The sequence below is a fragment of the Cutaneotrichosporon cavernicola genome (genome assembly GCF_030864355.1).
Source record: "Cutaneotrichosporon cavernicola HIS019 DNA, chromosome: 4".
Classification (NCBI taxonomy): Eukaryota; Fungi; Basidiomycota; class Tremellomycetes; order Trichosporonales; family Trichosporonaceae; genus Cutaneotrichosporon; species Cutaneotrichosporon cavernicola.
The window spans coordinates 2,276,993-2,303,428 of NC_083396.1; the positions used below are offsets into that span (position 1 = coordinate 2,276,993).

The following is a 26,436-nucleotide window of genomic DNA, read 5'->3' on the forward strand; positions in this document are numbered from 1 at the left end:
CATCTGCGCCCCCAGGAACCATGGCGCCGCCCAGTACGCCAATTTCAGCCAGCGGGGAATTGCACTGGATTGAGTGCGGCGGCGGGGCGCCTTGTGGCTCCGCGGGGGTCGCGGGGACGAACGAATGGTAATGTACCCCTACGCCAAGCGGATCTTACGTGAGGAATGAAGGGGATGGGATCGAGCGCCAGAAGAGTCGAGCGCATCTTCAAATCTGATTCCCCCTCGCGCCACCGCCACGGCACGCAGCTACCTTGAGGTCTTGAGGTTAAGTGGGCATGGAGATGAGCAGAGAAGCTGAACCGAGGTTCTGGAGACTCCGTCGTATGTGTTCCCGAGTAAGGGTGCTGACTAGATTTACCAGTCATATATATAGAGTGAGGGACAGTGACATGTCCATGAAACATGAGGACCAATGGGTGTGAAATGACAATGCCAATATAGGAGCAGACGCGATTCCTCAACAGGTCAGCTGGAAGAGGTAGAGACCAGAACAGTAATGTCCAATAGTAGTAGTAGCAGTAGCAGTAGCAGTAGCAGCAGGAAGAAGTGACGTGAGCACCAGTGGCGTCAGGCAGCGCCGACGCGACGCGTTACTGAATCGAGCAAGGCGCGAAAGTGGGGCCAGACTTGAAATGGGTTTAGAGGACAAGCTCAATGCTCAAATTCCCTTGAAACGCCCTTTCAGGCGTTGTGAGCTTGAGGCCCTCTAACAGAGTAAAGAATGCGGGGTCTGTCATTTCCTGCCCTTGACCGTCGTTCGTATGCCGTCACCCACCTGTTTCCCACAGGCACATGATCACGAGGCACCGTATTCGTCTTCCCACTTTTGATGTTGCTCCAGTCTCTGGAGTCGTACCTGTAGACTTGTAGCAGAGCACATGATGCATTTATCTGCGCCGCCAATACACCCTCCTGCCCCACCATTTTTAACTGGCCTCTTTGGGCCTCCACCCCGCCGCAAGAAGCCATGAACTAGAGCCTGCCGCCCGCGCTGGGCCGCATTACCTGATGCGGACAGTGGCGCATGACCCCACCCCACGGAGATGCTAACATTACTCGGGCGGTACCCCTTTGGGCTCCCTGCCTTAGGACCAGAGCCAAGATCCATGAATCATGTTCGACAGATGTCAGGCGATCAAGCGATGGAGACGACACCAATGTCGCAGCCTACGTCCTATCGGATCCAGCACCCGAGTGACCTGTCTTGTTCATTCCCCCACTACGCGTTTCTTGCTGTTGTACTCTCCGCTATCCGAGTCGTCTAACTCTACATCTACATCTACATCTGCATCCATCCGCCACCTCCGACTTGCTTCTCCTTCTTCCACTCCACGTCCTCGTCATTACCGACCCCGACAATCCCGAAGCCGACCCCGCCATCGCCGTAATATCTTACTCGTCACGCCGTTACCAATCAGGCATTAAGCGTTCAAGCGACTTTCCTTTCTTCTGGAATACAACTAGAACGCCCATCCGCAGTACATCCCTCCCGAACATTACATTACTTTACTTTACATTCCATTCACTCGGTCCATCCTTGGACGAGTCAACCGGTGATTGTTCTACACTTGTATCCTATCGGCCTTTCTGACAAGACCGAGGGACGGTGCCTCCGATCTCGGACCTATCTCTTCATCAGATACCTCGGTTGAAGCGGTTCTGGCAACGCGTGCCCACAACCCCGCCATGCCCCTCGACCTCCATGACCGAGGCAATCCTTGCCCAAGTGGGCCATGTACGCCCACCCCCTTTGAGATTGTATGTACATCCATCTAGCTGGTGCTGATGTTAGAAATCGCTCGCATTTGGGAAACCTCGCGCGATCCCGACGTCGATATCGAACGGTTCCGTCGCTTCCGACTGCAGTGCCCGTACCGAAGCGAGCGCATCCACCGCTGCAAGCGAAGAACCGCAGACGCCGGCGTCTGCACTCGCAGGCCTGGCTATTAGCTCGTGCGACGTCACACCCCTCTCATCCCCGATCATCTCCCCTCCTTCCGCTGTAACTGGCAAGCGCCATCGCGACGGATGGACTCTGGACGAGGTACAGCTACTTGAGAATGTAAGTCGCCCGAAGCACTTGACAGGCCTTGAGGGAGAAGCCGGGAAGCTGGCACGGCAAGGCGCAGTTGCGCCGGTGCATCCCATTGTTGGATACATTCATCTGATATGGCGCCTCGTGGTGATCAATTGTGGTGCAACAACCCCATCCACTAACTGCAGGTACTGGCTCGCCCCCCGCCCGACCTGCACTTTCCTCCCGGCTCAATGCCCCATCCCGAGATACTCGATGGCCTTACCTCAGCCCTAATGGAGAGGCTAGGCTACGAGGACATGTCGGCCACGTCGATCCCGATGGACATTGACTGCTCGTCTGTAGACACGTGGCCGCACTCGTGGGACGCGACGAGGGACAAGCTCACCGCTCTCGCTCTGGCGGAAACGCGCCTCGGCGCCGAGCTCGCCAACCGCAAACTCACGAGACAGGAACGCCTAGAGCGCCCGGGTATCAAGCGCGTGGGGACCATGGATTACCTCGACGACGAGGAGAGCACAATGCCGAGCGAGCGCATCGGCCGCATCCTTCGTCTCTCGACAACATTGCAGAACAGCGCGCGCGGCATCCTGGCTGACCGCCCGCCCACCCTCACCATTCCCGTGCCGGATCGAGCCGCGCCCCTTGCGCCGTCCCGCTCCGAGGGAGGTCTCGCCCGCACCTCGTCCTCCTTATCCGTAAGCTCGGCGGGCAGTATGAGCCGGCGTCCCTCACTTCTTGCCCGCGGCCGCAGTTTCACGGCAGAGGACCTGGAAGGCGACGACGACGAGAGTATATTCTTTGGACAAGGCCTCAGCTCCCCACCCGACGAAGTCACGCCGACGACCCCACCGTCAGCCGAGGCGCCTGCTGTGGCAGTACTCTCTCCCTCACCCCCAGAAGAACGAGCGCCTAAGCGAGTCTCATTAGGCCGAAGCAAAAGTTACGGCCCGTCTCCTCGTGACGCCCAGGCACGCCGCGACTCATTTCTCGCCCCTTCCATGCCCCCGGCCCCAAGAGTTCTGGGCCTGGACGAGAGCCCAGGTCCCTCACCCAGTATAGAATTGGCAGGGGCGTTCGAGTGGACCGCGCGTTCACGTACCCCTCCAGGCTGGGAGAGTGATTCTGACCGAGAATGTCCACGCGAGTGTCCGCGGGAATGTCCACGCCGCCGTAAATTGCGGGGAACACTGGCGATGACGGCCTTGAATGCTGCGACAAGGGAGCGATCATCTTCCCTTTCGAGTGGGAGTGGGGGTGGGAGTGGTGGGAGCGCATCGTCACGATCGCGCTCGGCGTCACTTAGCGCCAGCGACGGGACATGTACCCCGCCCCTGGTGCTTAGTTCGATGGTGGACGAGGCTGCGCGGGGTGGTGGTACTCTCCTCTCCCCGTTTAGGGAGAAGCCATTCGATCTGGCCTGAGTGAGTGGTTTGGCGCCGGCGCGGAACCCGTCTGGTCAGAGGATGTCTGGGATGTACGGTAGTGTTCTACCTACTGGTTGTATCATGACAACATGGACCATTTGCCATTTGAGCGGTAGATGCTGATGGAGGGAATGCTTAGACGGCAGCTTGGCAGGCGTCTTGATACTGTGTGACCGCCTGACGACTGGTAGGTTGGTGGTGATAGGGGTGTGCCACGTGGCCATATCCGAGAGACTTAAGAGGTAGAGGTAGCAGACTGAAAAAGCGCAGTTAGAGCGCAGAGAGCGCAGTCACGGAATCAAGACTTGACTTGGTGGGGTTAGTCACTTTGAACTGGGAATATACAACCGCTGCCAAGACTTTGATAGGAAAGTGTAAACCCCACCCTAATCGGAGACAAAAGGTACAATTAGAGACAGCCGGAGTGGCCGGACTAACACCTCCACTTTCCTCCACTTTCATCCGCTCCGTTCCGGGTTAGCTCAGCCGCCTTTTGCCCGAGTCAAACCGGTTACTCAAACCTTCCCTACACTCAGGCTCTCGACTCGCTCGGAAGTTCCAGTTCCATGTCATGTTGACATCTTGTTACATCTCGGTCAGATACTGCCTTGTCCCTTCATCACTATCATTGTTCATCTACTCATCTACCCATCTCATTCACACGATATACCTCACTTGGAACACCCCACACGACACTTCCTGTATACATCACGGCTCATCACACGACCCGTAGTCCCATCTCACTTGGACACCGACCAAAGCCAAACCCCACCAAGGCCGAACCCAACCCTGGCCCCACCACCCTACCACCCTACCACACCACCCCCCCACCTTCCCTCGCCATGTCCGGATCAGACAAGACCGACGTCGAGCTCGCCTCTCCAAAGGCCCCACGCGGTCTCTGGGCATATCTCGACTCTAGTATCGACCCCAAGAAATCCAATCCAATTTCACTCTACGCTTGTTTGCTCACTGGATACACTAGCGCCTTGAGCTTCTCTGTAAGTCTGGCTATGATGGATTGAACTAACGCCCAGGCCTGTTTTATCTGGTACGTAGGTTCAAGAGGATAGATCACGCCATCGCGCCATCACTTCCCATCACATCTCACATGGCCATCACACTTCTTATCGCCATCCACCCTGGTTGATTTTTCGGCCCGAGTGGCGCACTGGCTTGACGCCATCATCTTTTCTGAATGGAGACGGCACGGTACATGATCACCGCTGCCCATTTCTTACCCTTGCTGTTCCAATTTCAACCTCGCCCCTTGCCCCCTCGCCAATATTTGCTGACCCCAGGTGCGGCTTCCAAACCGGAAACGTGGCCATGTTGGGCATTGCTGTCGCGCGTACTTTTGACCCGGAATACGAACGTACATACCACTTTGAAAAGCCCGACCAACAAGCGGTTATCTCGGTCCTCGCCTTCCTGATCGGCACCTCGCTTGGACGTATCGGTGACCGCATGGGTGCGAGGAAGCGCTCATGGCTCATCCTCGGGACGTTCATTCAGTGCCTCTGCTGCCTCGCGGCCGCTCTCACTGCCCATTACTCTGGCGAGGGACCATACGCAACGTGAGTCTGTCTCTTGGCGCTGCGTGGGCGGCTGGCTGCGGAGATGCCCACTGCGCCCACTGCATCCGCTTCCGCTGTCGGAGATCACCGAGCCGTTGGTGCTTTCTACCTGAATTGGCACCTCCACAATCCCACAATCCTCATTTGTCCAACGCTGATACCAGTTCCCGCTGGGGCCCGTCCTGGGCGACACCGCTCGGCCTGACCTGTCTCGCGTTCCTCTCGGCCTCCCTTGGTCTCCAGGGTATCATGGGCAAGCGCGTCGGCTCGCCCATGAACACGACGGTTGTGCTCACGACGACGTGGGTCGAGATCTTCAACGACCCCCTCCTCCTCAGCCTGAAGAAGCAGACTGGCCGCGACGTCCGTATTGGGGGCGTGCTTGCACTGCTGTTTGGCGCATTCCTCAGTCGCGCACTCACAAACGCTTGCAATGGTGCGGCGGGTGCGATCGGATGCCTCGCCGCGCTCCGCATGATCCAGCTCGTGTGGTGGCTCTTTGTGCCATCTCCTCCTGAGGCGTAGGCGTAGGCGTAACATGCGTAGGAGGCGTAAGATCGGGATGTGCTAGAGGCAAGGGGGGCATAGAGGAGATCTAGAGCGGTAGAACACTGTTGTTGGGGAGGACATTAATCATAGCATAGACATGCATTTACATTGCGGCAGGCCAGAGGTCGGAATACGTCTCGTAAACGTGTAGTGCTCACGCAGTGGAGTTGAACAGCGCTACTGCAGATCCCTCGTATCTTCTCACAGCACTGTTCTGAAGAGTTGGACACTACGCAGCGCAACTCGTCACCCAAAACCTCGACCTTTGTTCAGCTGAGAGACGCTCCAGCACGGCGCCAGACACATATTCATCTGACCAGCAAGCACTCTCCTTCCTGGCACCGCTGCTCTGTCCTCGCCAGAGAGCCCAGAGAGCGCGATCGCCCTGCCCCTAACCACCCGTCTAGTCATTAATGCATACAATAATCTAAACCTTGAGTTGCGCAGCCTTATCGGCAACGTCGTCAACAGGCTCAACCTCGACAGGCTCAACCCCCTGCTCATCACGGGACGGCACCTCCTCCTCGGCAGCCACACCAGCAGTCATGCGTACCTCGTCGTCATCGCCCTCGATTTTCCAGATATATCCCTCGATCCAGCCCGCGACCTCTTCCTTGCCCTCGCCCGAGAACAGGGCTTCCGCAAAGGCGTCGCGTCCCGCGCCGTTGCATTGCTTCTGTCAGCATCCATCATCCAAAGAAGCCCCATATGACATCAACATACCTTGAGGACCTGGATGCCGCCACCGTTGGTGTCGGGGACATCAACAAGCGCCTGGACGCAGGCAACGTGGTTGTTCAGCACAGCCCAGTGCACGGCCGGAGAACCGGCCTCGTTCTTGGCGGAAATTAGGGCGGGGAGAGCAGAAGCGGGGACATTGGCGAGGATGAGCTTGACGACGTCTGGGGTTAGCCACAATCTAACGGCCCAGTTATCCGCAAGCCATCTCCTGGACGCTGGACACTGGACATGGATCAAGTCCATGGAAAGCTGGCCTGGTCTCAAGGTATCCCGCTCAGCGTCTCCGTATCCCCCAACTAGCCATCTCCCTCACACCCGTCTATACATCCCTTCCCATCCTCTCTCCAAACATTCTCCCCTCACTCCCACACTCCAGCCCCAGCCCCAGCCCCAGCCCCAGCCCCAGCCCCAGCCCCAGCCCCAGCCCCAGCCCCAGCCCCAGCCCCAGCCCCAGCCCCAGCCCCAGCCCCAGCCCCAGCCCCATCCCTAGCCCTAGCCCCGGCCCCGGCCACACTCACCCAGGTGCCCATTGCCGCAGGCCATGTGCAACACCGAGTTGCCGCGGTCGTCGCGAGCGCTCGATACCGCCCCCCAGCCATACGCATCCGCAAAGGCCTGTACGTCCTCGAGGTCGCCGTAACGCGCGCTCAGCACCAGGTCCTCGAACTCGTCGGGTGTTGGCGCCATGATGTGTGGTGTGATGGAACGTGATGAACGCGAAAATATCTGCTGGGTGGCAACTGTGCGCCAGGTCACGTGGGAAGTAGGCGCCCAGGCCCAGCCACGGCATGCCTACAACTGGCCATTCCAGCCATCACCTTGGGGCGCCTGTTGAGCAACCCGCGCACCTAATCCCCATCACATCAGCCAGCAGCCACGCTACAGTCCAAACCTCCGACACCACGCAACTACCTAAGGGATGCATGCGTTCCGACAGGGATGATGAGCTTGCGATGGCTTGGTACGAGAATACAGGGTGATGTTGGAATGAGGCCGGTGCGTGGCGTGAGGGCAAGAGGGGGATGAACAAGACTTGGGACGAACAGGAATTATACAAAAGCCATAGTGTGCGTAGTGTGGACAGGCGTGCGTAATAGTCATGACGACGGCATTTAGTGGATGAGGTACGTGCCGAGACACTGGATGGTGGCGATGATAGTCACAATGTAGAAGGCATTAGGGTAGCCAGAGGGGTTGCCGCCGATGGCCGAGCTCCAGATGGCGCCGCCGATGGCAGGGCCGAAGAAGCGTGCCATTGACACGGTCGACTGGGCCAGGCCGTTGGATAGGCCAATGAGGTGGGGTGGCGACATGACGTTCTGTTGTCAGCTGTGGCCTTCTGCGCATCTCACAATTAGGATCATAATCGCCGTGTAGGCAAAGGTACCGCCGCAGTATCGGAGAGCCGAGATGAGTGACATGGACGTCATGGTGATAAAGTTGCCGGGGCTAGTGGGCGACGCGATCGGGTGCAGGAGCGGCACCAGGATGTAGCCGGGGACATAGAGCCAGCATCCAAGACGGAACATCTGGAGCATCGAGAAGCGACCAAGAGGAGGGCCAAGACGTGGGAAAAGGTAGAATTGGTAGACGAGCTGGCCGACACACATGATGGCGACGAAGACCGAGTAGTTGGCCGGTGTGACGCCGACGCCACCGCTCTTGTAAGGCGTGATAATAAACGACAGGAAGATCTGAGCGTGCGCCGAGTCGTGGCACGCCAGCAGGCCGTACTGCGAGATGACCAGAAGCGGCAGGAGTTTCCACCGCGACGTCGGCTTCTCAGCAACATGCGTGGACGAACTCGACGATGCCGTCGGAGACGACTGCTGCTGCTCGTTGATTGCAGTGAGCGCAGGGACCCCCATACGGCGCACGGTGCCGGTGGGAGAGAAGAGGTCGTTCCCGTCGTCAGCAGGCTCCTCGAAAGCCGCAATGCCAGGCGTGGACGCGAGGCCCGTGTTGGAGAAGATGGCGGGGATGACGTTGGACGAGCCGCTGTGGCGGCGAGACGACACACCTGATGGCCGACGGAAGCCAGCAGTCGTGCTCGCGGTGCTGAACACACGGGGTCTACCGTAGCGCAGCGACGCCGTGCGGGTGCGGTGGAAGTTGGTGCGCGAAGGTGAGCCCAGTTGTGTAACTGGGGAAGAGAAGCTCGAGTCCAGGGGAGTCCCGCTGTTGTCCTCAGTATCGACAACCGACGACGACGCGTCGTCCAGGTCAACCAAGTTGCCTTCTCTAATTTCGTCGTCATCGTCCGCGAGGTCCTCATCATACTCATCATCGTCGTCGAACACCGCCGTGTCTTGGGCAACGGCGGCCGAGAGCCAAAGATCATTAATGTTGAACGTGTTCTCCTCGTTGGCGAGCAGCAGCTTGGTGGCGAAGCTGATGTTGCGATCGGCATCCTCTTCGCCAACCGACCCTCTCCCTCCCTGCGCAGCAGAACGTCGGCGTGCAGCCTCGATGGCGCGGCGTGCCGCAAGCGTGGGGTGCTTTGAACGAATACCACCGTAGCCGTATGCCGTGCCGATGCTCGCCATGCTCTCGTGCCGGGGCATCGGGCGCGGGGCAGACTGGCCATACTGCGGCGCTTGTGACGACGAATAACCTGGAGTCTGGCCGTACATCGAGCCTCCAAGAGGCGTACCCTCATGAGCAGCGGGCGACAGGAGGTCACCGGTATTGCTGATACGCATAGCCTGAGACAGCGTAGGACGACGAGAGGGAGCGGGTGTCTCGCCGCGTGCCGCAGCCAGAGGTTCGTCCTTTTCCACCTCGAGCTGGATACGTTGGCCACCACGGACACCTCCGTCCCATGAGAGGAAGCATGCGAGGACGGCGCCGATGAACATGATCGAGCCGCCGAGTAGCGTGGGCAGGAAATACGGCAGGCGCTCGAACATGGGGATGCGACCAAGGAAGGTTCCGGGCCAATTAACGGAGGGGCTCTCGAACACGCCGCCAATAACCTTGTATCAGTTACGCCGTAGATGCGTTAGCTCACAGGCCCAACCACACCACCGAGGCCCCACGAGAAGCCGAGCATCGCGTACGCTCTAGTTGCGTTCGTGTCGTCCGTCAGATCGCGGACCGACCCGCGGAACTGGTAGGGTCAGTTAAAAGTCAGAGACATTCATACCACTCCGATTGCACCGCCAAAAATTCCTTGGATAAGGCGCACGCAGATCGCTTCCGGGAGCTGCTGTCAGCTGACGTACTCGATGGTGTCATAGGCATCACTCACAGATTGCGATGTGCCGAACATGAGGAGCGCAACGCCATTCCCGAGCATGCTCGCCACAAGGACAGCGCGGCGACCATGCCGGTCGGCGATGCTGCTCCACAAGAGCGAAGTGAGGAATTGAGTGATGTAGAAGACGGACACGAGGTTACCTTTACGTCAGCCTCTTTCTGCACGGACTCCTTTACCAGTCCAAAGACCGACAGTTGCATCGAGGTCGTCCTCCGGAGTGTGGCCCTTGGCGAGGAAGAACTTCTCGACCATGTTCAGCATGAATGGCTGGGACAAGTTGGCCGATAGCAGTTCAGACAGCATGGCCTACATCGTTAGCTTGTCATAATGAAGGCATGGCAGTGATGCCATGTAGTCACCGGAATCTGGCCCTGAGTGACAGACACCCAGTCACAGTGCGAGCTGTCAAGGGGAAATGGCCAGGCCGGCGGCACAGCCAGCCCTTGTCGCGTCACGCTTCAGAGCCGTGTCCGATGAGCTGCCAACTCACGATGCAGAGCACGATCATGGGCAGGACCGGGAGTGGCGTCGAGTACGCTGGCCGGATGCCAGGTACGAGGGAAGGCAGCTTGAAGTCGGCATCGTCAAAGTGGTGGTGGCTGGATCGACTGGCCGCACGGCTGCGGCGGTGTGGCTCATGGAACGTCGAGAAGCTAGGTCGTACCGAGCTCACGCGACGGGGGTTGTGAACGGGGGTGGCGAGCGCGTCGGCAGCGGCGCTGGCCCCGGCGCCCGACGCCGAGGTGGAAGTCATTGGAAGGACGCGACCAGACGCGATGCCGAGAAAGCTTCTTTGGCCCTTGCGAGCTGTTGTTGATGAGGACCGACGAGACGGTGATGGAGATGGAGAAGGGGAGTTGGATGTGGTGGCGTCGGGTACTTCGTGAAGTGGGCTCAGGGTGGACGGCGGCTCCGAGAGCTGTTGTCCAAGAGGAGAATCTGGGCCGCCTTGAGTATTAGGTAGCATAGTCCAAGGCAAGGAATAGCAAGGGTGATAAGGGAGGGGAGGAAGGTTGAATGGTACAAGTAAGTGGATCTAGTGAATCAGTTGAGTTTGATGATGGGGGAATGAGTCTGTTTGTTGTTGCCAGGGTTGACAGGATAAATTCCCGCACTGCAGTACAACTGTTGAGATGGGCTGGTCCGTCCCCTACTCTCAACCCTGGAGATTTGACTCGCGTCTCGGACTTGGCCTTGCTCCCGTCTTCGCGTACAGCGGACCAGTTTAGCGGAATAGTCTCCCCCTCGGTAGGTGTATATTGTGGCCAACCACAAAAGTGTCTCTACAAAATGGCGCCCGTGGACGGAGACTAGTGCCGTGTGAGGAGAGTATGAAGGAGTGATGGGCAGTTCGCAGTTTGCGCTGCTGAATGGTTTCAGCCTTGTTGACTGAAATGAATTGCTTGCGCGCTTTCTTTCAAGCGATCGATCTGCTACTCTTGGCCCGTTTGCATGCTCTCCTCCAGGCCCTCGCCCTCCGCTCATGGTATTGATGCCAAGTGCAGCCACCCGCCTCCACCCATCCATGCCACCCCCGCTCTTGCCGCTCGACAGAGTCCAGAACTCAAAGAGGCCAAGGTCGCGAGCCATGCCAGCCAAGCCAAGCTTTCCAGGGAGGGTTCCTGAACCAGCCCACTAGGCCCATTTCCGTGCGTATGGTAAATACTTGAGCCGGAATCGGACTTTTGATTTCAGCGTGGCCTCAAAGTCATGTCGTTGATGGTGTGGTGGCGTGGAGCGAGGAGGAGCGATGAATGCTATGATTGGCGACGTGTCGCTCAAGTTGCTCGAGTAGGTCCGATGTACGGCGTCCCGGCGCCGGGTGTTGTGAAAGGGGCTGTGGTGGCCATAGTGGAGTGCTGTGCAACGCTGATCTTGGCTTCTTCTCAAGTCTCATCCTTCTCATCATGCTCATCATGTGTTCAACTCAACAATTTGCTTCTCATCTACTCATACCCACTCCTTCTTTACGCCTTCTAACCTATCTTTACTCATCTCTCTCTCTTTACATTCAAAGGTGGGCAACCCCACCTTTTATCACTTTGGCCCAGATGGCTATCCCCTTACCTGTTTAGGCAACCTTCCTCGCGCCTCAAGAATCCAGTGGAATGAATGGCAGACCTTCCCTCTGCCTTTCGTCGTCACCATTCCGCACTTGCACAACACTCACTCAGCCATTCTCGACTACAAGAGCAACAGCATCTCGATTGCCTTGATGTCGTCTCTTCTTGCTTCCACACTCGCCACCCAACCTCCCTAAAATCTTCTGACGTCATCCCAACCCATCAACACCGTCAAGACCTCGGGCAAAAGTCAAACGTGCATGGGTTGCACGACCTCACCTTCAATCCACTCAACTGACCTCGACACGGCAACATCCAAGACGGTCACCGGTCATCGCTGCGCCCGATCGTACCACCGTCTTCCACACATACACCTCCACGCTACGCCATTGAGGCGCAATAGCTCTGCGCCCGTAGCCACGATCACAACACCCCCCACGGATCGCCACATTCTTGACTGACCGGGCGCCGAAGCCGGTCCAGTAACCGGCAACGATCCACGCAAGCTCGGCCCTCCTCTACCCCGATCGTGGTGCTCCTGAGTACCTTGGGGTCGGTTCCTCATTGTTTTTAACTTTCCATCTTGCATCTTGTCTTCCCCAAACAACCAGATCGACCATGGCAGTCCGGAGACGCACGCGTGCGCCCCCAGCTCCTCTCCGATGGGAGGAAACGACCTCCATCGTCGACAAGTACTGGGGAGAGATGACGTCGGAGGCGATCCGCCAGCGCGTCGTGAGTGTCGCCGCGCGTGAGTCATGCTCACCATCAGCTCGAGTCGGCGCCGCGCAACCCGCTACATACACACAGGATAATCAGGAAGCTCTACATTGCCTTCTTCTTCCTTTACGGCTTCTTTGTCCTCGTCCCACTATGGTTCCTGTGGTACTGGCCTCGATTCACGCGTCCCAGACGATCGTGGACCGCCCAGCGATGCGTCCGCGTCCGCTGGAGCCGTAGAATCTGCGCCGTTGTTGCCCGGTGCGAAATCGACTGGCTTGGAAGGGACCTAAGCGTGCAGCTGGTAAGTCTTTGTCTCGTCGGGTCGCGTGTAAGCGGTCGCGTGAGATTGGAGCATGGAGCTCTCGGGTGGTTCGAGCGCGCGGGGTGTGCTGCATAGACGGGCGATGGAGACCGCGTCCGTGAGCGAGTTGCGCCGAGGAATCCTGGGTCTGTCTCTGACGCCGGTGTCCCTTGCGATCCGTCAAGTCTGCAGGGCGTACGACCCTTGGCGTTGCCTGAACCCGGTCTGTGCTACGCCCATTCGGAACTGCGTAAGAGCGACAGCAGCTGACGCAAACAGGATCCCTCGAGGCTTATCCACTCGCACCCAGTTACGATCGGCATCCCGCCTGACTCGTGGCTCATCGGCTATGCCGCAAAGATGATGAACCAGCTTCATGCGACGCGCGGCAAGTGGCACCCCGACATGGTCCACAGGCGGTCCCCCGCGTGGAGTAGATGGAACCCAGCGCCGTCACCGCATGGCTTTGCACCTGTCTCGGCGTTCTGGTACTCTGGACCCAAGGCGAGCCGGAAGAGCAAGGTGGCTCCCCGCCAGAGAGGAGACCCAGTGCTTCTGGCTTTCCATGGCGGCGGGTACGTCTGCGGCACGGCGGCCGAGACGGACGCCACGTCGCTCATCTACCGGAACCTAGTGCAGTACACGCCCATCAAGCATGTCCTAAGCGTCGACTATCGTCTGGCAAACAAGGCGCCTTGGCCGCTTCCTCTTCTCGACGCGATCGCGGCCTACTATCACCTCGTGGCCGTCGAGGGCATCGACGAGCGCGATATCCTCTTTGGCGGCGATAGCGCAGGTGGGCACCTTGCTCTCGCAACGATGCGCTGGATCCGCGATTCAGGTCCTCAGCTGGGCTTACGTGGTCCGCGCGCAATGCTTCTCTTCTCCCCATGGAGCGATACCGGGTTCACCCACGTCTGGGGCGACAAGCTCATGAAGCACAACCTCGGCACGGACATTATCCACGACAGCTTTGGGCCATTCGCAGCGGGCCTGCTCACGCGAGCGATGCCACCTGGTTGCATACACGAAGACGTGTATTTGTCGCCAGCGTCGCGGCTTATCGCCCCGGACGAGAACATGTTTGCCGGTTTCCCGCCCATGTTCATCACCTACGGTGAGGTGGAGCGCATTTCGCTCGAGATCACCGACCTCTTCCGCCGCGTCCAGCTCGCCCGCAGAAGCCAACCAACAGTCGTTCCTGACGAGCTGTACCAGGCGCCCGACGGGGTACACGACTTTATGATATTCCCTTGGTTTGCTGAGGAGACGGCCGCGGTCCTCGAACGCCTCGACGAGTGGCTGCGCGACCTCCTGAGCCGCGACGACACCGACGACGACGTGGTCGTTAGCACATGCCTTGGCCCGCACGCTGACCTTCCCCCACTCGGTATGATCTCGCCCGCTACCGAACTGCCGCCACCGCTTGCGCCCCTCACTGGGATCTCGGGTGGGCGCTCTGGAACGCAGTCATCGCGTCCCTCACCTCATCCCAGCCCGTTCTCGCCCTTCGCGGCCCTCTCGCCAATGACAGCTCCCCAGTCGCCCTACTTCCATGCCCTCTCGCCGGAGGAGAAGCAGCGACGCCAGGAACACCGCGCCGCGCTCAAAGCCGCCAAGAGCCCGAGAATGGTGCCTGTGCGCGACACGCCGCGTTTCATGTATGCCGACATGCGCCACGAGGGCCTTCACTACCTCGATATTCCTCACCTGGATCTGGGTGGAGGTGGCGGATCTGGTGTACCCATCGGCTCTGCCGCCCTCGAGGAGGATGAGCTTCGCCTCGATGCCGAGGACAAGGACGTCCAGGCCAGCAGCGACACGTCTAGTAGCGATGGCACGTCGCGTCCGTCGTCGAGTCGCGGCCAGTCGGCCTCGCCTCCCCGCTCCAAGATGTAAACGTGCACGGAGGAAGAACACACTGTAGTATACTGTACATATGCATGGCACAATCTCCGCTATATCTCTAATGGCCGTTGGTTTGTGAGTGGCCGTTGGCGTGGCTGTGGCCGTTGGGTGCGCCGAGCTTGCGGTCCTGGCGCTCGGACTCCCGCGCGGCCTCGCGCCGCTCAATCTCGTCGTCGAGGACGAGCGCACGGGCCCAAAGCGCCTCCGTGAGCTCCGCTTCAGGATGTGAGAGGGCGAGGAGGCTGGTGTCAGTTCTCATCAACAACTCTTTTACGAGTTAGACTCACCGGGCGATTTTCATGCGCCGCTTGAGGCGACCTTCTGCGTCGTCGGTACCGCGACCAGCTCGACGCTCCTCCACAAAAAGGTCCTGAATCGCCGTGGCAACAGCTTCGGGGATCGTCAGCGCCGCGGCGTGCTCTGCGCCTCCGTGCTCGGCCAGGTACTGCCTGAAGGCCGTGAGCTGCTCCTCGCTGGCCGCCTCAGCCGACTCGGTGAGGGAAACGGGGAGCACGGCGTCGCAAGGAAGGAGGCTCTTGCCTTCGCCGCTGACGACTGCGCGGAGCGCGCACTCAATCCGCACGCCGTCCATGTACGGATACTCGTAGTTGACGGCCTGGTGTTCCACTGCATCCCTGAGGGCTTGGAGGTTACGCAGTGCCACCTCGCTGAGCGCGCCACCGGCGCCCAATCCGTCTTCGTCGACGAGGAGGAGGGTACCGGGCGCTAGCTGGAGCATCCCAGGAGCAAGGGAGGCTCCGTCACTCTTCGGCCGGAATCGCTCGGCATGCAGCAGGGGCAAAGTGAGGGGGATGTGTATGGCTGCCGGCGCGAGGGTTGCTAACCGGGAATGAAGGGGATCGGACGATGGTCGCGGGCGCACAAGGTTAAGCGCAAACGTGCCCAGCGGGGCGTGGCCCGCCGGGCGCACGGCTGGAGAGGCTAGGAGTGATAGGAGGAGTAGTTCGGCGGCGTGTTCGTCGGGCGGAGAGAACGCGCTGGCAAGGTAGGCGAGGAGGTCAGCACGCACAGCAGAGGAGGAGGGCCGCGGCGCATTCCCGATCGGAGTTAGTGTAAGCGCGTGGATCGCTGGCGCGAGGGCGGGCTCGTCGTCATCGAGCGACGTGGGCATCGGAGCGGCTGAGACGAGTCCGACGACAGCATATGTCGATGCAGGGGATGGAGAGAAGTCGTCGTACACCTTCAGCAGGGCGCCGGTATACTCTGTCCCCTTGGCTGTGGGGTGTTTGTCCTTGATCACGGAATGGTTGGGTTCCAGAGACAGACCAGAAAGAGCCGAAGAGAGCTCTCCAGGAGCGTGCCTCACCCATTCTTGCTCGCCTGGAATCCTGGAGTTAGATTGGAGAGAACGGTAGGTTCACTCGACAGCCCATCCGACCCAGCGCTCGCGCAGCTGGCTCCAGTCATTTGCGTCGGCGTTAGGAGGAAGGTACACCTCCGCAGGGTATCCAGTGTCCTGGAGGAGGGCGCGAAAGCGGACAAGCGTGAGCGGCCGCGAGTCGTTGCTGAATGCGGGGATCTGCGTGAGAGGTATGCCAAAGACCCAAGCTCACCGTCTCTGGGCGTTGAAGGGCTTCCTGGACTTGTGTGAGGAGGGCGGCCTGCTGCTCGGGCGTTACTGCTGTCAGCTAAAACAGCAGTCAGTGCAGCTCACCGTCACCATCCGTCTCGCGGAGAGTTATCCTGATGATGTCGTCTACTGGGAGCATGTCTGGATGAGTGATCGGTGAATGATTTGGGAAGACAACAACAACATTACGACGCGTACTTGACCAAGTACGCGTCGAACTTGAGATTTTGATTCCGCTGGTCCCATGGAACCAGTCCATGACTCTGACCCTGGCTCTATAACACCGCCACGGTATATCTCCGTAATTCCCCATTTCACCGGCGCCACAGTTATACATCTCCATAACTCCAGTAACTGCTAGAAAAACCCGCAGGGGGTAACTTTGTTCCATGTGTTCTTACATCATCCCTCAGGGTCTCACATCTCTTGATGTCCACGTGGAGAGAGTCTTAAAGTTGGAGCGGATCTGGCGCAAAAACAAGTCAAAACAACGACGTCATTCCACCACTCAACCCACATCACATCGAGACAGAATGGGCGACCAAAGCCGTACCAAGGCCGAGGTTTATGATGCGCTTGCCGAATCTCTCAGCGGGTGAGAAGGAGAAAAGATCGTGATCATTGGCAGTGTGCGCAAGAGCATGCTCGAACTCTCGAGCATAGCAAGCAAGGATGACGTGCTGCCGGCGCAGGGCGCACCGGCGTGGTTTGTCGCGGCCCAGGCGCAGACGGCGGCGCGCATGGACGCCATGCAGGTCGCGATCAACGAACGTTTCAATCAGCAGGACCGTGTCTTGCGCCGCATCCTCATCCATCAGCGTTACGAGTGCGTCCACATCTCTTAATCATGCTGACTCCAGCGAAATCGTGCGCTCTGCCCGATACTTGAATGCGCCGACGGGTTACCACCACCTGCTCACCGGCATTCCAACCATTGCTGTCGAGCCTGCGGACACAGCCCTCGCGGCCCCGCTCCCGGAGTTCACAGTCCCGGCGGGCTTTCCTAACACTGTTGACGTGTTGTGCAACATGCGGGGTAAGTCTGTCATCCTGTATCGGGCTGACATGCAGCGGCCCAGGTAGACGCTCTTCTCGTCGCCTACTCGCTCCCCACCATCGGTACCCTCGAAGCCCGCCGCTCTCGCCTGAAGCAATTCATTGGGCTAATTGAATAGAGGGGGATAACAGTTTGTGTTACCTGATATCATTGTTTTGTATCATATCATAGGATTATAGTATTATGGTTTATGTTGTTGAGAAGCTCAAGTCAAGTGCGTCAACATGTGCAACTGTTTCCTCTTTCCCCTCATTCCCTACATTCATCTCATTCATCTCATTCATCTCATATCGTACACGCACACGCACACGCACACGCACACCGTGACAATTGGAGACGAGCCGCCCATTGCCCCGACAGTAGAATCACACTGCGTGAGAGGGAGGAAGGATTGTGCTGACTGGCAGAGACATGGAGAAATATGATCAACTCGCGACGCTGACCGACGCCAATGTCGTCTCCAGCGTTACAAACCAAAGCCCGCCTGCCTGGTTCGTCACCGCGCATGGCGAGACCATCGAACGCCTTGAGCAGTACATCGACCTCGTTCGCTGAGCTAAAAGACCCACCCCAAGGATCAGTCGACTTGTGTCTAGCCTAACCGTAGAATACAGTTGTATCGTGTACAGTTGTAAACTTGTATAGTGGATGAGTTGATGTGAGCATACAAATGGGAGCCATGGTGTATAGTTTACATGGTGCGTGCAAGGTGCGTTTAGGTGCCACGTGGGTAAAGCTGATTTGGTCCCGCGCCAGCACAATCCCAACGTCAGTCTCCAGCGACGCAGCGACACGCACCAACAACGAGCAACTCGAGCACTTATCGCTACATCTACATTGCGCATCATGGTGAGCTAACAGATCCAAATGGCACTGACGGCAGGCTGCAGCGCAGGTCTCCAAGGCCATCCCGGTCGAGACACAGCATGAGGACATGATTGTGCGATTTCCCCAAGCCTCACTGACGCCAGCACGATGCCCAGCTCGACTACTACGGTAAGCGGCTGGCAACGGCGTCGTCGGACAAGACGATCCGCATCTTCAACACCGTCAAAGGCGAAGCCAAGGGCGAACCCGTTGTGCTGAAGGGGTAAGTCATCGCCTCTAATTCCAAATCTGGAGAGCTGGAGACTAACCGTAGCCACACTGCGCCAGTCTGGCAGGTTTCGTGGGCGCACCCTTCGTTTGGGTCGATCCTTGCCTCGTGCTCGTACGACGGTCGGGTATTCATCTGGAAGGAGGTCGGCCCTGGTGCAGGCAAGAGCAGCGGCGGCGAGGTGCAGGACGGCTGGGAGCGGATCAAGGAGCACACCCTCCACTCGGCCAGTGTGAACTCCATTGCGTGGGCTCCGTACGACTTTGGACCGATCCTCGCATGCGCAAGCTCGGACGGCAAGATCTCCGTCCTCACCTTCCAGAGTGCGTCGCGAGATTCGAAGGACTGAGCTTGTTGAGAGCTAACGCCAGACGACGGCTCGACCGACGCGGTCATCTTCAACGCTCACGGTTCGGGCGCCAACGCCATTTCTTGGGCGCCGTCCGTCCTCGCCAACCCCACTGGCGGCAAGCCTGGGCAGCCGCAGCCGGGCGTGACTTCTGCCAAGCGCTTGGTGTCGGGCGGAAGCGATAACGCTATCCGTATCTGGGTCTTTGACGAGGCTGCCAAGAAGTGGATCGAGGAGGAGGAGATCAAGGAGCACGACAACTGGGTCCGCGACGTCGCGTGGGCCCCTAACATTGGCCTTCCCGGGATGTACATTGCGAGCGCGAGCGAGGTGAGTGACTGCGTATCCACCGCGCAGCTTCGTTTGTAGGATCGAGCTGACGCCAGGACCGCACAGTCAAGATCCACACGCGCGCGTCGCAAGACTCTGCATGGCAGAGCACTGCACTGCTCCCCGGTGCGCCAGCGTCCTCGGACCCCCACTTCCCCGCCGCCGTGTGGCGCGTGTCCTGGAGCATTGCGGGCAACATCCTTGCGGTCAGCTGTGGCGACGGCAAGGTGAGCCTGTGGAAGGAGGGTGTCGGCAAGGGCTGGGAGTGTGTCAGCGACTTCTCCAGCTAGGCTGAGTTTGGCGTAGGTGTAATAGAATGCAGTATATGACAGAACATGGTACACGATATGGCTGTGCTCGTACAATCCTCCACTTCTACCCAATTATCTCTACCACTGCGAGAGGAACTCGTCAGCCTGTTGTCAGTCGGGAAACGGGTGAATCAGCTACCTTCGCTGCCAGTGTCGCCCACGGCGTGTGCGCGGTCCCGTTCAGCACGAGCACAAAGTTCGAGATGTGCGGGGGGCGGACAGCCGGGATTGCGGCGTTGGGCTGCGGCACCTCGGGTTCGTCGAGGACGATGGGCCGGAGGAACAGGCGTCCGAGCTGGTGTTAGCGCAGTTCGTTAACAATCTGGAGGCCTCTGCAGCTGTCTGTTTCCGCCAACCCCACCTCCCCACTTCCCAATCGAAACCCATCCCAATCGCTTCATGATGATCATCTTACCCCGCTCCAGCACCATATCCCCATCAAACCCACTCTCGCCCTTCCACCTCACAACCTTCTTCCTCCGGCCTCCTACTCCCCAGATCATCATGGTACCCCAATTGAACTGTGAGTCATGCCTCGGTTGATGTCGCGGCACAGTCTGGGTTCCAGCCACCACACACAACGCTGAACTCACTTCACACTCGACACGAGGGCTCTCGTCGTCCTCCCACTGGCTCGCAAGTCCTAGGAGCAACCGCAACCGCTCCGGACCCTCAAGGTACGGCTCATCGTCATCATCATCATCATCCTCGCTCCCCGAGTCGTCCCTCTCCTCCTCCTCTGACCCGTCCTCCGCGTCCTCCCCTTCGACCGAGGGCTCAGTTGTGGCGCCGTTCGGTTCACTGCCCTCCTCATCGAGCGTTGCCTGGGAAATGAGCATCCCTGGCGGTGTAATGAGGAGCGCTGTGTGCGGCCCGTCGTCGTCGAGCAGGCCCGCCAGGAGGTTGTGTACGCGTATAGGCGAGACGAGCATGTTGTTGCGGATACAAGTCTGAGGCTCGATCACGTCTGTTGCGTCATGGAACCTGTTGCCACGCGACTGTATCGCCGAATTTCCGGGTGGAGGCCATGGCCGTTTTGGCCACTCAACCGCTGACTGTTGATCCTAACACTAGTAGTTAGTAGACCAATCTAGACGACGTCGCGCAACTCTAGCGACAAACAAAACGCGCACAACACCAACGCCGACAACTTAGTCGACAGGTCTACGCGCCGACTGCGCTTCCCCTTGCTTTCGCTTGCGTCACCCGTCGCATATCCCTCTCAAACCCCCTTGCTCCCAATCACGAACGCCAACATGGCCGACGAGGAGACGAACGGGGCGTACCCGAAGCTCGCGTCTTACACGGCACCGCAGGAAGTTCTCGACGAGCATGCGGCAATGGCTGAGGAGGACACTGAGCCGGACGAGTTCCAGGAGCGCCGGAACGTCAAGCAGATCTCCCAAAGGCAGAGCGACTACCAGCTGCGGCGGTTCCAGCGGCGCGATGGAGTCGGGGAGGGAGAGGACGAGAGCTACGAGGACCGTATGCGTCGCGTAAACCTCGAGCGTGAGGAGGATCGCGTGCGCAAGTTCAAGGAGCAGAAGGCGCGCGAGGAAGCTGAGCAGGGCGTGCCCCAGATCACCGAGGACGACAAGACGCCACCACGGGCTCTGCTTGAGGGCGACGCGACGCCACCACGAGCTATTGCTGGCGGAGACACGCCTCCGCGTAGGAAACGCTGGGACGAGGACGAGGACGGGGACGCCAAGGCAGAGCCAGACCGGAAGCGGTCGCGATGGGATGAGACGCCCGAGGAGGCCGAGGCCAAGCCCAAGAAGCGGAGGTCGCGCTGGGACCAGGCGCCGGCGGAAGAAGACAAACCCTCGTCTCTCGCAGTCAAGGAGGAGAAGGTCGCTGCGGCCGCGCCTCAGATGGTCGAGGACAGGCGGTACCGCGCGATCACGGACGATGAGCTCAACTCGCTCCTTCCCGGCAAGGCGGACGGCTACGAGACCGTGCTGCCTCCCGAGGACTATGTTCCGATGCCCGCCGTGCGCAAGATGGTTCCCGAGGACTCGCAGCACGCCTCGACCGGCTTTATGATGCAGGACGAGAACGCGGCTGCGCGTGCTGTACAGGCCGCGGGTGGGTTTCAGGGAACAGGCGAGCAGACGGAGATCGAGGGCATCGGGACGCTACAGTTCCTCAAGCCCGAGGATGCGCAGTACTTTGCCAAGGTCCTTGGCGAGGGCGGTAGCGAAGCCGACGACGTGCACTACACGCTCGACGACTTGAAGGAGCGCAAGATTATGCGCCTCCTGCTCAAGATCAAGAACGGCACACCACCCGTGCGCAAGACCGCGTTGCGACAGATCACAGATAAGGCGCGCGAGTTCGGTGCTGGACCTCTGTTCGACAAGATCCTGCCGCTGCTCATGGAGCGCTCGCTTGAGGACCAGGAGCGTCACCTGCTCGTCAAGGTCATCGACCGCATCCTGTACAAGCTCGATGACCTTGTGCGGCCATACGTGCACAAGATCCTTGTGGTCATCGAGCCGCTCCTCATCGACGAGGACTACTACGCGCGCATGGAGGGTCGCGAGATCATCTCGAACCTCGCCAAGGCGGCAGGCCTTGCCCACATGATCTCGACGATGCGACCAGATATCGACCACGTTGACGAGTACGTGCGCAACACGACTGCGCGCGCGTTCGCCGTCGTCGCCACCGCGCTCGGTATTCCGGCGCTCCTCCCCTTCCTCAAGGCCGTGTGCCGCTCCAAGAAGAGTTGGCAGGCGCGCCACACAGGTATCCGCATTATCCAGCAGATCGCTATGCCGGGCATGATGGGCAACGGTGTGCTGCCACATCTGCGCAACCTCGTCGACGCAATCGCTCATGGATTGGAGGACGAGCAGCAGAAGGTGCGGACGATGACGGCGCTCGCGTTGGCACAGCTCGCCGAGTCGGCCGCCCCCTACGGTATCGAGTCGTTTGACAACGTCCTCAAGCCGCTCTGGCTTGGTATCCGGCAGCACCGCGGCAAGACGCTCGCAGCGTTCCTCAAGGCCATCGGCTACATCATCCCGCTCATGGACCCCGAGTACGCGGGCTACTACGTCAAGGAGTGCATGCCGATTCTGATACGCGAGTTCCAGACAAGCGACGAGGAGATGCGCCGCATCGTTCTGCAGGTCATCAAGCAGTGCGCGGGCACCGAGGGCGTGCAGCCCACGTTTATCCGGCAGGAGGTGCTGCCCGAGTTCTTCAAGGCGTTCTGGGTGCGCCGCATGGCGCTCGATCGCCGCAACTACAGGCAGTTGGTTGAGACGACTGTCGAGCTGGCCGTCAAGGCAGGCGTGTCCGAGATTGTTGGGCGCATCACCAACGATCTCAAGGACGAGAGCGAGCCGTACCGCAAGATGGTGATGGAGACGATCCAGAAGGTCGTGCAGGCCAACGGCGCCGCGGACATCGACGAGCGCATGGAGCAGTTGCTTATCGACGGCCTTATCTTTGCATTCCAAGAGCAGACGCTCGAGGACACGGTTATGCTTGATGGCTTTGCAGCCGTCGTCGGTGCGCTCGGCGGGCGTGTCAAGCCATACCTGCCACAGATTGTGTCGATGATTCTGTGGCGTCTGACGAACAAGAGCGCCAAGGTGCGCATGCTGGCCGCCGACCTTACGACCAAACTCGCACCGATCATCAAGCAGAACGACGAGGACCAGCTGCTGTCCAAGCTCGGTGTTGTGCTGTTTGAGCAGCTTGGTGAGGAGTACCCAGATGCGCTTGGCTCCATCATTGCAGCCGAGGCGAGTATCGCCAACGTCGTCGGTATGACGCAGATGAACCCGCCAGTCAAGGACCTGCTGCCCCGTATGACACCAATCCTGCGTAACCGTCACGAGAAGGTGCAGGAGGCGACGATCAACCTCATCGGCCGTATTGCCGACCGCGGTGCCGAGTTTGTCGCAGCCAAGGAGTGGATGCGCATCTGCTTCGAGCTGCTCGACCTGCTCAAGGCGCACAAGAAGGCGATTCGCCGTGCAGCTGTCAACTCGTTCGGATACATTGCCAAGGCCATTGGCCCGCAGGATGTCCTCTCCGTTCTCTTGACCAACCTCAAGGTGCAGGAGCGCCAGTCGCGTGTGCTCTCGACCGTTGCGATTGCCATCGTGGCGGAGACCTGTGGTCCCTTCACCTGTATCCCTGCGATTTTGAACGAGTACCGCACACCAGAGTTAAACGTGCGCAACGGCTGTCTCAAGGCCCTGGCATACGTGTTCCAGTATGTCGGTGAGATGAGCAAGGACTACATCCACTCTGTGATCGGGCTGCTCGAGGACTCGCTCACGGACCGCGACCACGTGCACCGCCAGACCGCTTGCGCGATTGTCAAGCACTTGACCATTGGCGTCGCCGGCTTGGGATACGAGGACGCGCTCACACATCTTCTCAACCTTGTGTGGCCGAACGTCTTCGAGACGTCACCGCACGTCATCGGCGGCGTGATGGACGCGGTCGAGGCGATGCGCGTTGGACTGGGGCCCGGTGTCGTACTCTCGTACGTCCTGCAGGGGTTGTACCATCCCGCACGGCGCGTGCGCGAGGTGTACTGGCGCATGTACAACACACTCGTGGTGGGCTCTGTCGACGCCATGGTTCCCTTCCTTCCCGCATTAGGGAGCTCGGCGGACCTGGCCACGGGGCAGGACTACACGCGGCACCACCTCCTCATGTGGGTGTAGACGACGGCGCCAACGCAGTTTGGGACGGGTGAGTGGTTGGGAAGTGGTATAGTAGACATGTATTATCAAGGGCATGCATTCATCGTAAAGCAGGGAATAGGGAATAGGAATAGGAAATAGGGGAAATGGAATAGGGTTACTTACTGCCGATCACTGATTCCTAATCTAGGGCCTCCACCTCGACCAAGCTGACAACTGTCCACTGTCAACGTGCCACAATCGTCAGTGACATTCATTCCCGCAACCTTGATATCTTGGATCCAGATTCATCTCACCACATCCCTCAAATAGACGGATGGATGCTCGCCTCTATGCGCGACGCGCATGACGACGTCGACCCATGGGCCGAGCCACTCGAGGTGGTCGAGCTTGGTAACGACGTCCCACCAACACCAAACCCACCATCACAAATCGATAAGCCGAAACCCAAGCCCTTTAGGACAGCCCCACTCACTTCACTCCCGGCTCCGAAAGCAACAAACGACAGCTTTGACAGCGGACCCCGCCGCCGCCCAGCGCATTCGACTCCGCGCGACTCACCCGAACCCTACGCCGCCGCCTCCGGCTCGTCATTCAGCTCTTCACCACCACGAAGCGCCTCTCACCCTCTCGAGCTCGACACGCACCTCAAGACCCCATCTGGCAAGGGCCGGGCGCGATCATCCTCTGGGCCCTCACCGCTCTCTCCCCTCAACGCAGCCCTCTCGCCGCTCTCGACTTCTGCCTCGACCTCGACCTCACGCCGCTCCCCTCACGCACTTTCAGGCCTTGGCGGGCTGGGTGGCACCCCTCTCTCCGATTTCCGCGACGTCTCGCGCCCCGGTCTTGCCCGCGCCACGTCTGAGACGGAGCGCGCAGCGAGTGTGGGCAGCTGGAGCGCGACCAACTCGGATTTCGGCGAGGACGATAGCGAGCTCGTCGACGTCATCGTCCATACTGTGGGCCCCTCCGAGAGCGTTCCCGGCATCGCACTGCGGTACGGAATCAAGTTACCTATATTGCGGCGCGCGAACAAGCTGTGGCCCTCGGACCCGCTATTGCGCACGCAACTGTTCGTGCCCCTCGAGAGCTGTAGGGCGACGGCCGATTCTTGGATCGAGCGCGACGACGCCGGCGCAGTGTTGGTTCGGAGGGGTAAACGCCGACGAGAGTCACCGGGATCAGGCGCGCAGTCGCCAGGCAGCACGCTTAGCTCGGAGCCGAGCACGCCGCGCGGCGAGGCCCCGCCTCTGCCGGACACGCCGGGGTCACCCAAGCGGGCCGAGGTAGAACGGATCGTGCTGGAAGTCGCGCGCGTGCCCGCCTCACAGCTCAGATTCTTCCCGCACAAGCCTAACCGCGGACGCTCGAGCTTCGAGGACCGGCGGGTTGTCGAGAGTCCCCGCCGACAGACAGGACTGTTTGCGGCTCTCTCCCTTGGTAGCGACAGAGAGGACGAGTACGAGCCCCGCGCGCCACACCGTGTGACTGTTCGCAGTGGTGCGTACGCTGAACCCCCGTCTCCGAAGAAGGAGGTCAAGCCGAAGGAGAAGGAGAAGAAGGAGAAACGGAAAACAAAGGTCGTCCGCCTGCGCCCGCCAGTCGCTCAGCCCCCGCCGTCCCCAGGTGCGGGTATCGCCAGCCGTCTCCAGAGCTTCTTCTCTGTTCCCCCACCGCCGGCACATCTTCCCCCACCAGTCCTCCCACCAGTCCTCCCACCAGTCCTCCCACTGGCTGGGACCAGCAACGGAGAGAGGGTATGCTCGCCCGAGCTCGTCGAGATGGAAGCTGCGCATCCAACAGACAAGAAACGCGATTAGAGTTGTAGCCATCATGTACATCATATCATAAAGTGTCCTAGACGCCCTGCTCGTCGCCATCCATCGGATCTGGGATGGTATAGCTCGGCTCAGCGAAGGACCCGCTCTCGTCGCGGATACTGATGTCAACTGCCTGCGCCGGGTCTAGAGGACATACCTCACATACAGCCTCTTCCACCGCCCCCATCCCAGACTCTTGATGCTCCCCTCATCACACACGCGGATACCCTGTGCACCCTCGGCCTCGCGGTCCTCCCACAGCTGGATGTCATCAGGGCTACTGGGCGGCGCGGATGGGAGATTACTACGCGCCAGCGTAGCGAGGGCTGGGACGATCTGGGCGCGTAGGCTTGCCACCGTCCTGCTATCAGCTTCGGCGCGGAGACAAGCAGCTGGGCAAGGTGCGGTGACTCACGTCGATTCTGGCACCGAGAGCATCACCGCCGCTCGCTCGATGTGGAATGCAACATGGTGAATATCCGTGCGTTTCTGGTGTCAGCTATACACGTGAAATGAGTATACCATTATCGTTGATGAGAAAAAGGTGATGAAGTGGACTGTGGGTGGTGCGCATTGTTTCTGGAGCGCGCGGTGGAGGTTCCGGATATTCCAGACTTATAAAG

At 59.5% G+C, this 26,436-nt stretch overlaps 12 protein-coding genes across 12 annotated transcripts; 7 read left to right on the forward strand and 5 right to left on the reverse strand.

Moving 5' to 3' along the window:
* Positions 1–1,705: 1,705 nt before the first annotated feature.
* CcaverHIS019_0408820 (uncharacterized protein) lies at positions 1,706–2,968 on the forward strand (the record flags this gene model as incomplete). Its single annotated transcript, XM_060600765.1, has 4 exons — positions 1,706–1,738; positions 1,796–2,065; positions 2,227–2,910; positions 2,939–2,968. The coding sequence occupies 4 exons, from the start codon at positions 1,706–1,708 to the stop codon at positions 2,966–2,968; spliced, it is 1,017 nt and encodes a 338-aa protein (XP_060457327.1).
* Positions 2,969–4,307: 1,339 nt separating this feature from the next.
* On the forward strand, positions 4,308–5,567 carry CcaverHIS019_0408830 (uncharacterized protein; the record flags this gene model as incomplete). Its single annotated transcript, XM_060600767.1, has 4 exons — positions 4,308–4,466; positions 4,503–4,516; positions 4,767–5,042; positions 5,207–5,567. 4 exons carry the CDS (start codon positions 4,308–4,310, stop codon positions 5,565–5,567), a joined length of 810 nt encoding a protein of 269 aa, XP_060457328.1.
* A 451-nt stretch (positions 5,568–6,018) lies between these two features.
* On the reverse strand, positions 6,019–7,019 carry YAR1 (uncharacterized protein; the record flags this gene model as incomplete). Its single annotated transcript, XM_060600768.1, has 3 exons — positions 6,019–6,264; positions 6,315–6,493; positions 6,851–7,019. 3 exons carry the CDS (start codon positions 7,017–7,019, stop codon positions 6,019–6,021), a joined length of 594 nt encoding a protein of 197 aa, XP_060457329.1.
* A 425-nt stretch (positions 7,020–7,444) lies between these two features.
* On the reverse strand, positions 7,445–10,345 carry CcaverHIS019_0408850 (uncharacterized protein; the record flags this gene model as incomplete). The annotated part of the gene is made up of 7 exons (XM_060600769.1): positions 7,445–7,651; positions 7,685–9,307; positions 9,343–9,441; positions 9,478–9,537; positions 9,583–9,731; positions 9,768–9,897; positions 10,082–10,345. 7 exons carry the CDS (start codon positions 10,343–10,345, stop codon positions 7,445–7,447), a joined length of 2,532 nt encoding a protein of 843 aa, XP_060457330.1.
* A 1,927-nt stretch (positions 10,346–12,272) lies between these two features.
* CcaverHIS019_0408860 (uncharacterized protein) lies at positions 12,273–14,577 on the forward strand (the record flags this gene model as incomplete). The annotated part of the gene is made up of 3 exons (XM_060600770.1): positions 12,273–12,389; positions 12,427–12,678; positions 12,958–14,577. The coding sequence occupies 3 exons, from the start codon at positions 12,273–12,275 to the stop codon at positions 14,575–14,577; spliced, it is 1,989 nt and encodes a 662-aa protein (XP_060457331.1).
* A 67-nt stretch (positions 14,578–14,644) lies between these two features.
* Positions 14,645–16,316, reverse strand: CcaverHIS019_0408870 (uncharacterized protein; the record flags this gene model as incomplete). The annotated part of the gene is made up of 5 exons (XM_060600771.1): positions 14,645–14,828; positions 14,874–15,935; positions 15,969–16,126; positions 16,161–16,225; positions 16,262–16,316. The coding sequence occupies 5 exons, from the start codon at positions 16,314–16,316 to the stop codon at positions 14,645–14,647; spliced, it is 1,524 nt and encodes a 507-aa protein (XP_060457332.1).
* A 394-nt stretch (positions 16,317–16,710) lies between these two features.
* CcaverHIS019_0408880 (uncharacterized protein) lies at positions 16,711–17,352 on the forward strand (the record flags this gene model as incomplete). The annotated part of the gene is made up of 4 exons (XM_060600772.1): positions 16,711–16,772; positions 16,806–17,003; positions 17,038–17,213; positions 17,249–17,352. 4 exons carry the CDS (start codon positions 16,711–16,713, stop codon positions 17,350–17,352), a joined length of 540 nt encoding a protein of 179 aa, XP_060457333.1.
* Positions 17,353–18,080: 728 nt separating this feature from the next.
* On the forward strand, positions 18,081–19,299 carry SEC13 (uncharacterized protein; the record flags this gene model as incomplete). Its single annotated transcript, XM_060600773.1, has 6 exons — positions 18,081–18,083; positions 18,118–18,174; positions 18,206–18,324; positions 18,376–18,653; positions 18,702–19,009; positions 19,066–19,299. 6 exons carry the CDS (start codon positions 18,081–18,083, stop codon positions 19,297–19,299), a joined length of 999 nt encoding a protein of 332 aa, XP_060457334.1.
* Positions 19,300–19,398: 99 nt separating this feature from the next.
* On the reverse strand, positions 19,399–20,252 carry CcaverHIS019_0408900 (uncharacterized protein; the record flags this gene model as incomplete). The annotated part of the gene is made up of 3 exons (XM_060600774.1): positions 19,399–19,425; positions 19,460–19,615; positions 19,914–20,252. The coding sequence occupies 3 exons, from the start codon at positions 20,250–20,252 to the stop codon at positions 19,399–19,401; spliced, it is 522 nt and encodes a 173-aa protein (XP_060457335.1).
* A 324-nt stretch (positions 20,253–20,576) lies between these two features.
* prp10 (uncharacterized protein) lies at positions 20,577–24,014 on the forward strand (the record flags this gene model as incomplete). Its single annotated transcript, XM_060600775.1, has 1 exon — positions 20,577–24,014. One exon carries the CDS (start codon positions 20,577–20,579, stop codon positions 24,012–24,014), a length of 3,438 nt encoding a protein of 1,145 aa, XP_060457336.1.
* Positions 24,015–24,325: 311 nt separating this feature from the next.
* Positions 24,326–25,813, forward strand: CcaverHIS019_0408920 (uncharacterized protein; the record flags this gene model as incomplete). The annotated part of the gene is made up of 1 exon (XM_060600776.1): positions 24,326–25,813. The coding sequence occupies one exon, from the start codon at positions 24,326–24,328 to the stop codon at positions 25,811–25,813; it is 1,488 nt and encodes a 495-aa protein (XP_060457337.1).
* Positions 25,814–25,850: 37 nt separating this feature from the next.
* On the reverse strand, positions 25,851–26,338 carry CcaverHIS019_0408930 (uncharacterized protein; the record flags this gene model as incomplete). The annotated part of the gene is made up of 4 exons (XM_060600778.1): positions 25,851–25,932; positions 25,980–26,174; positions 26,229–26,302; positions 26,336–26,338. The coding sequence occupies 4 exons, from the start codon at positions 26,336–26,338 to the stop codon at positions 25,851–25,853; spliced, it is 354 nt and encodes a 117-aa protein (XP_060457338.1).
* Between the last annotated feature and the right edge of the window lie 98 nt (positions 26,339–26,436).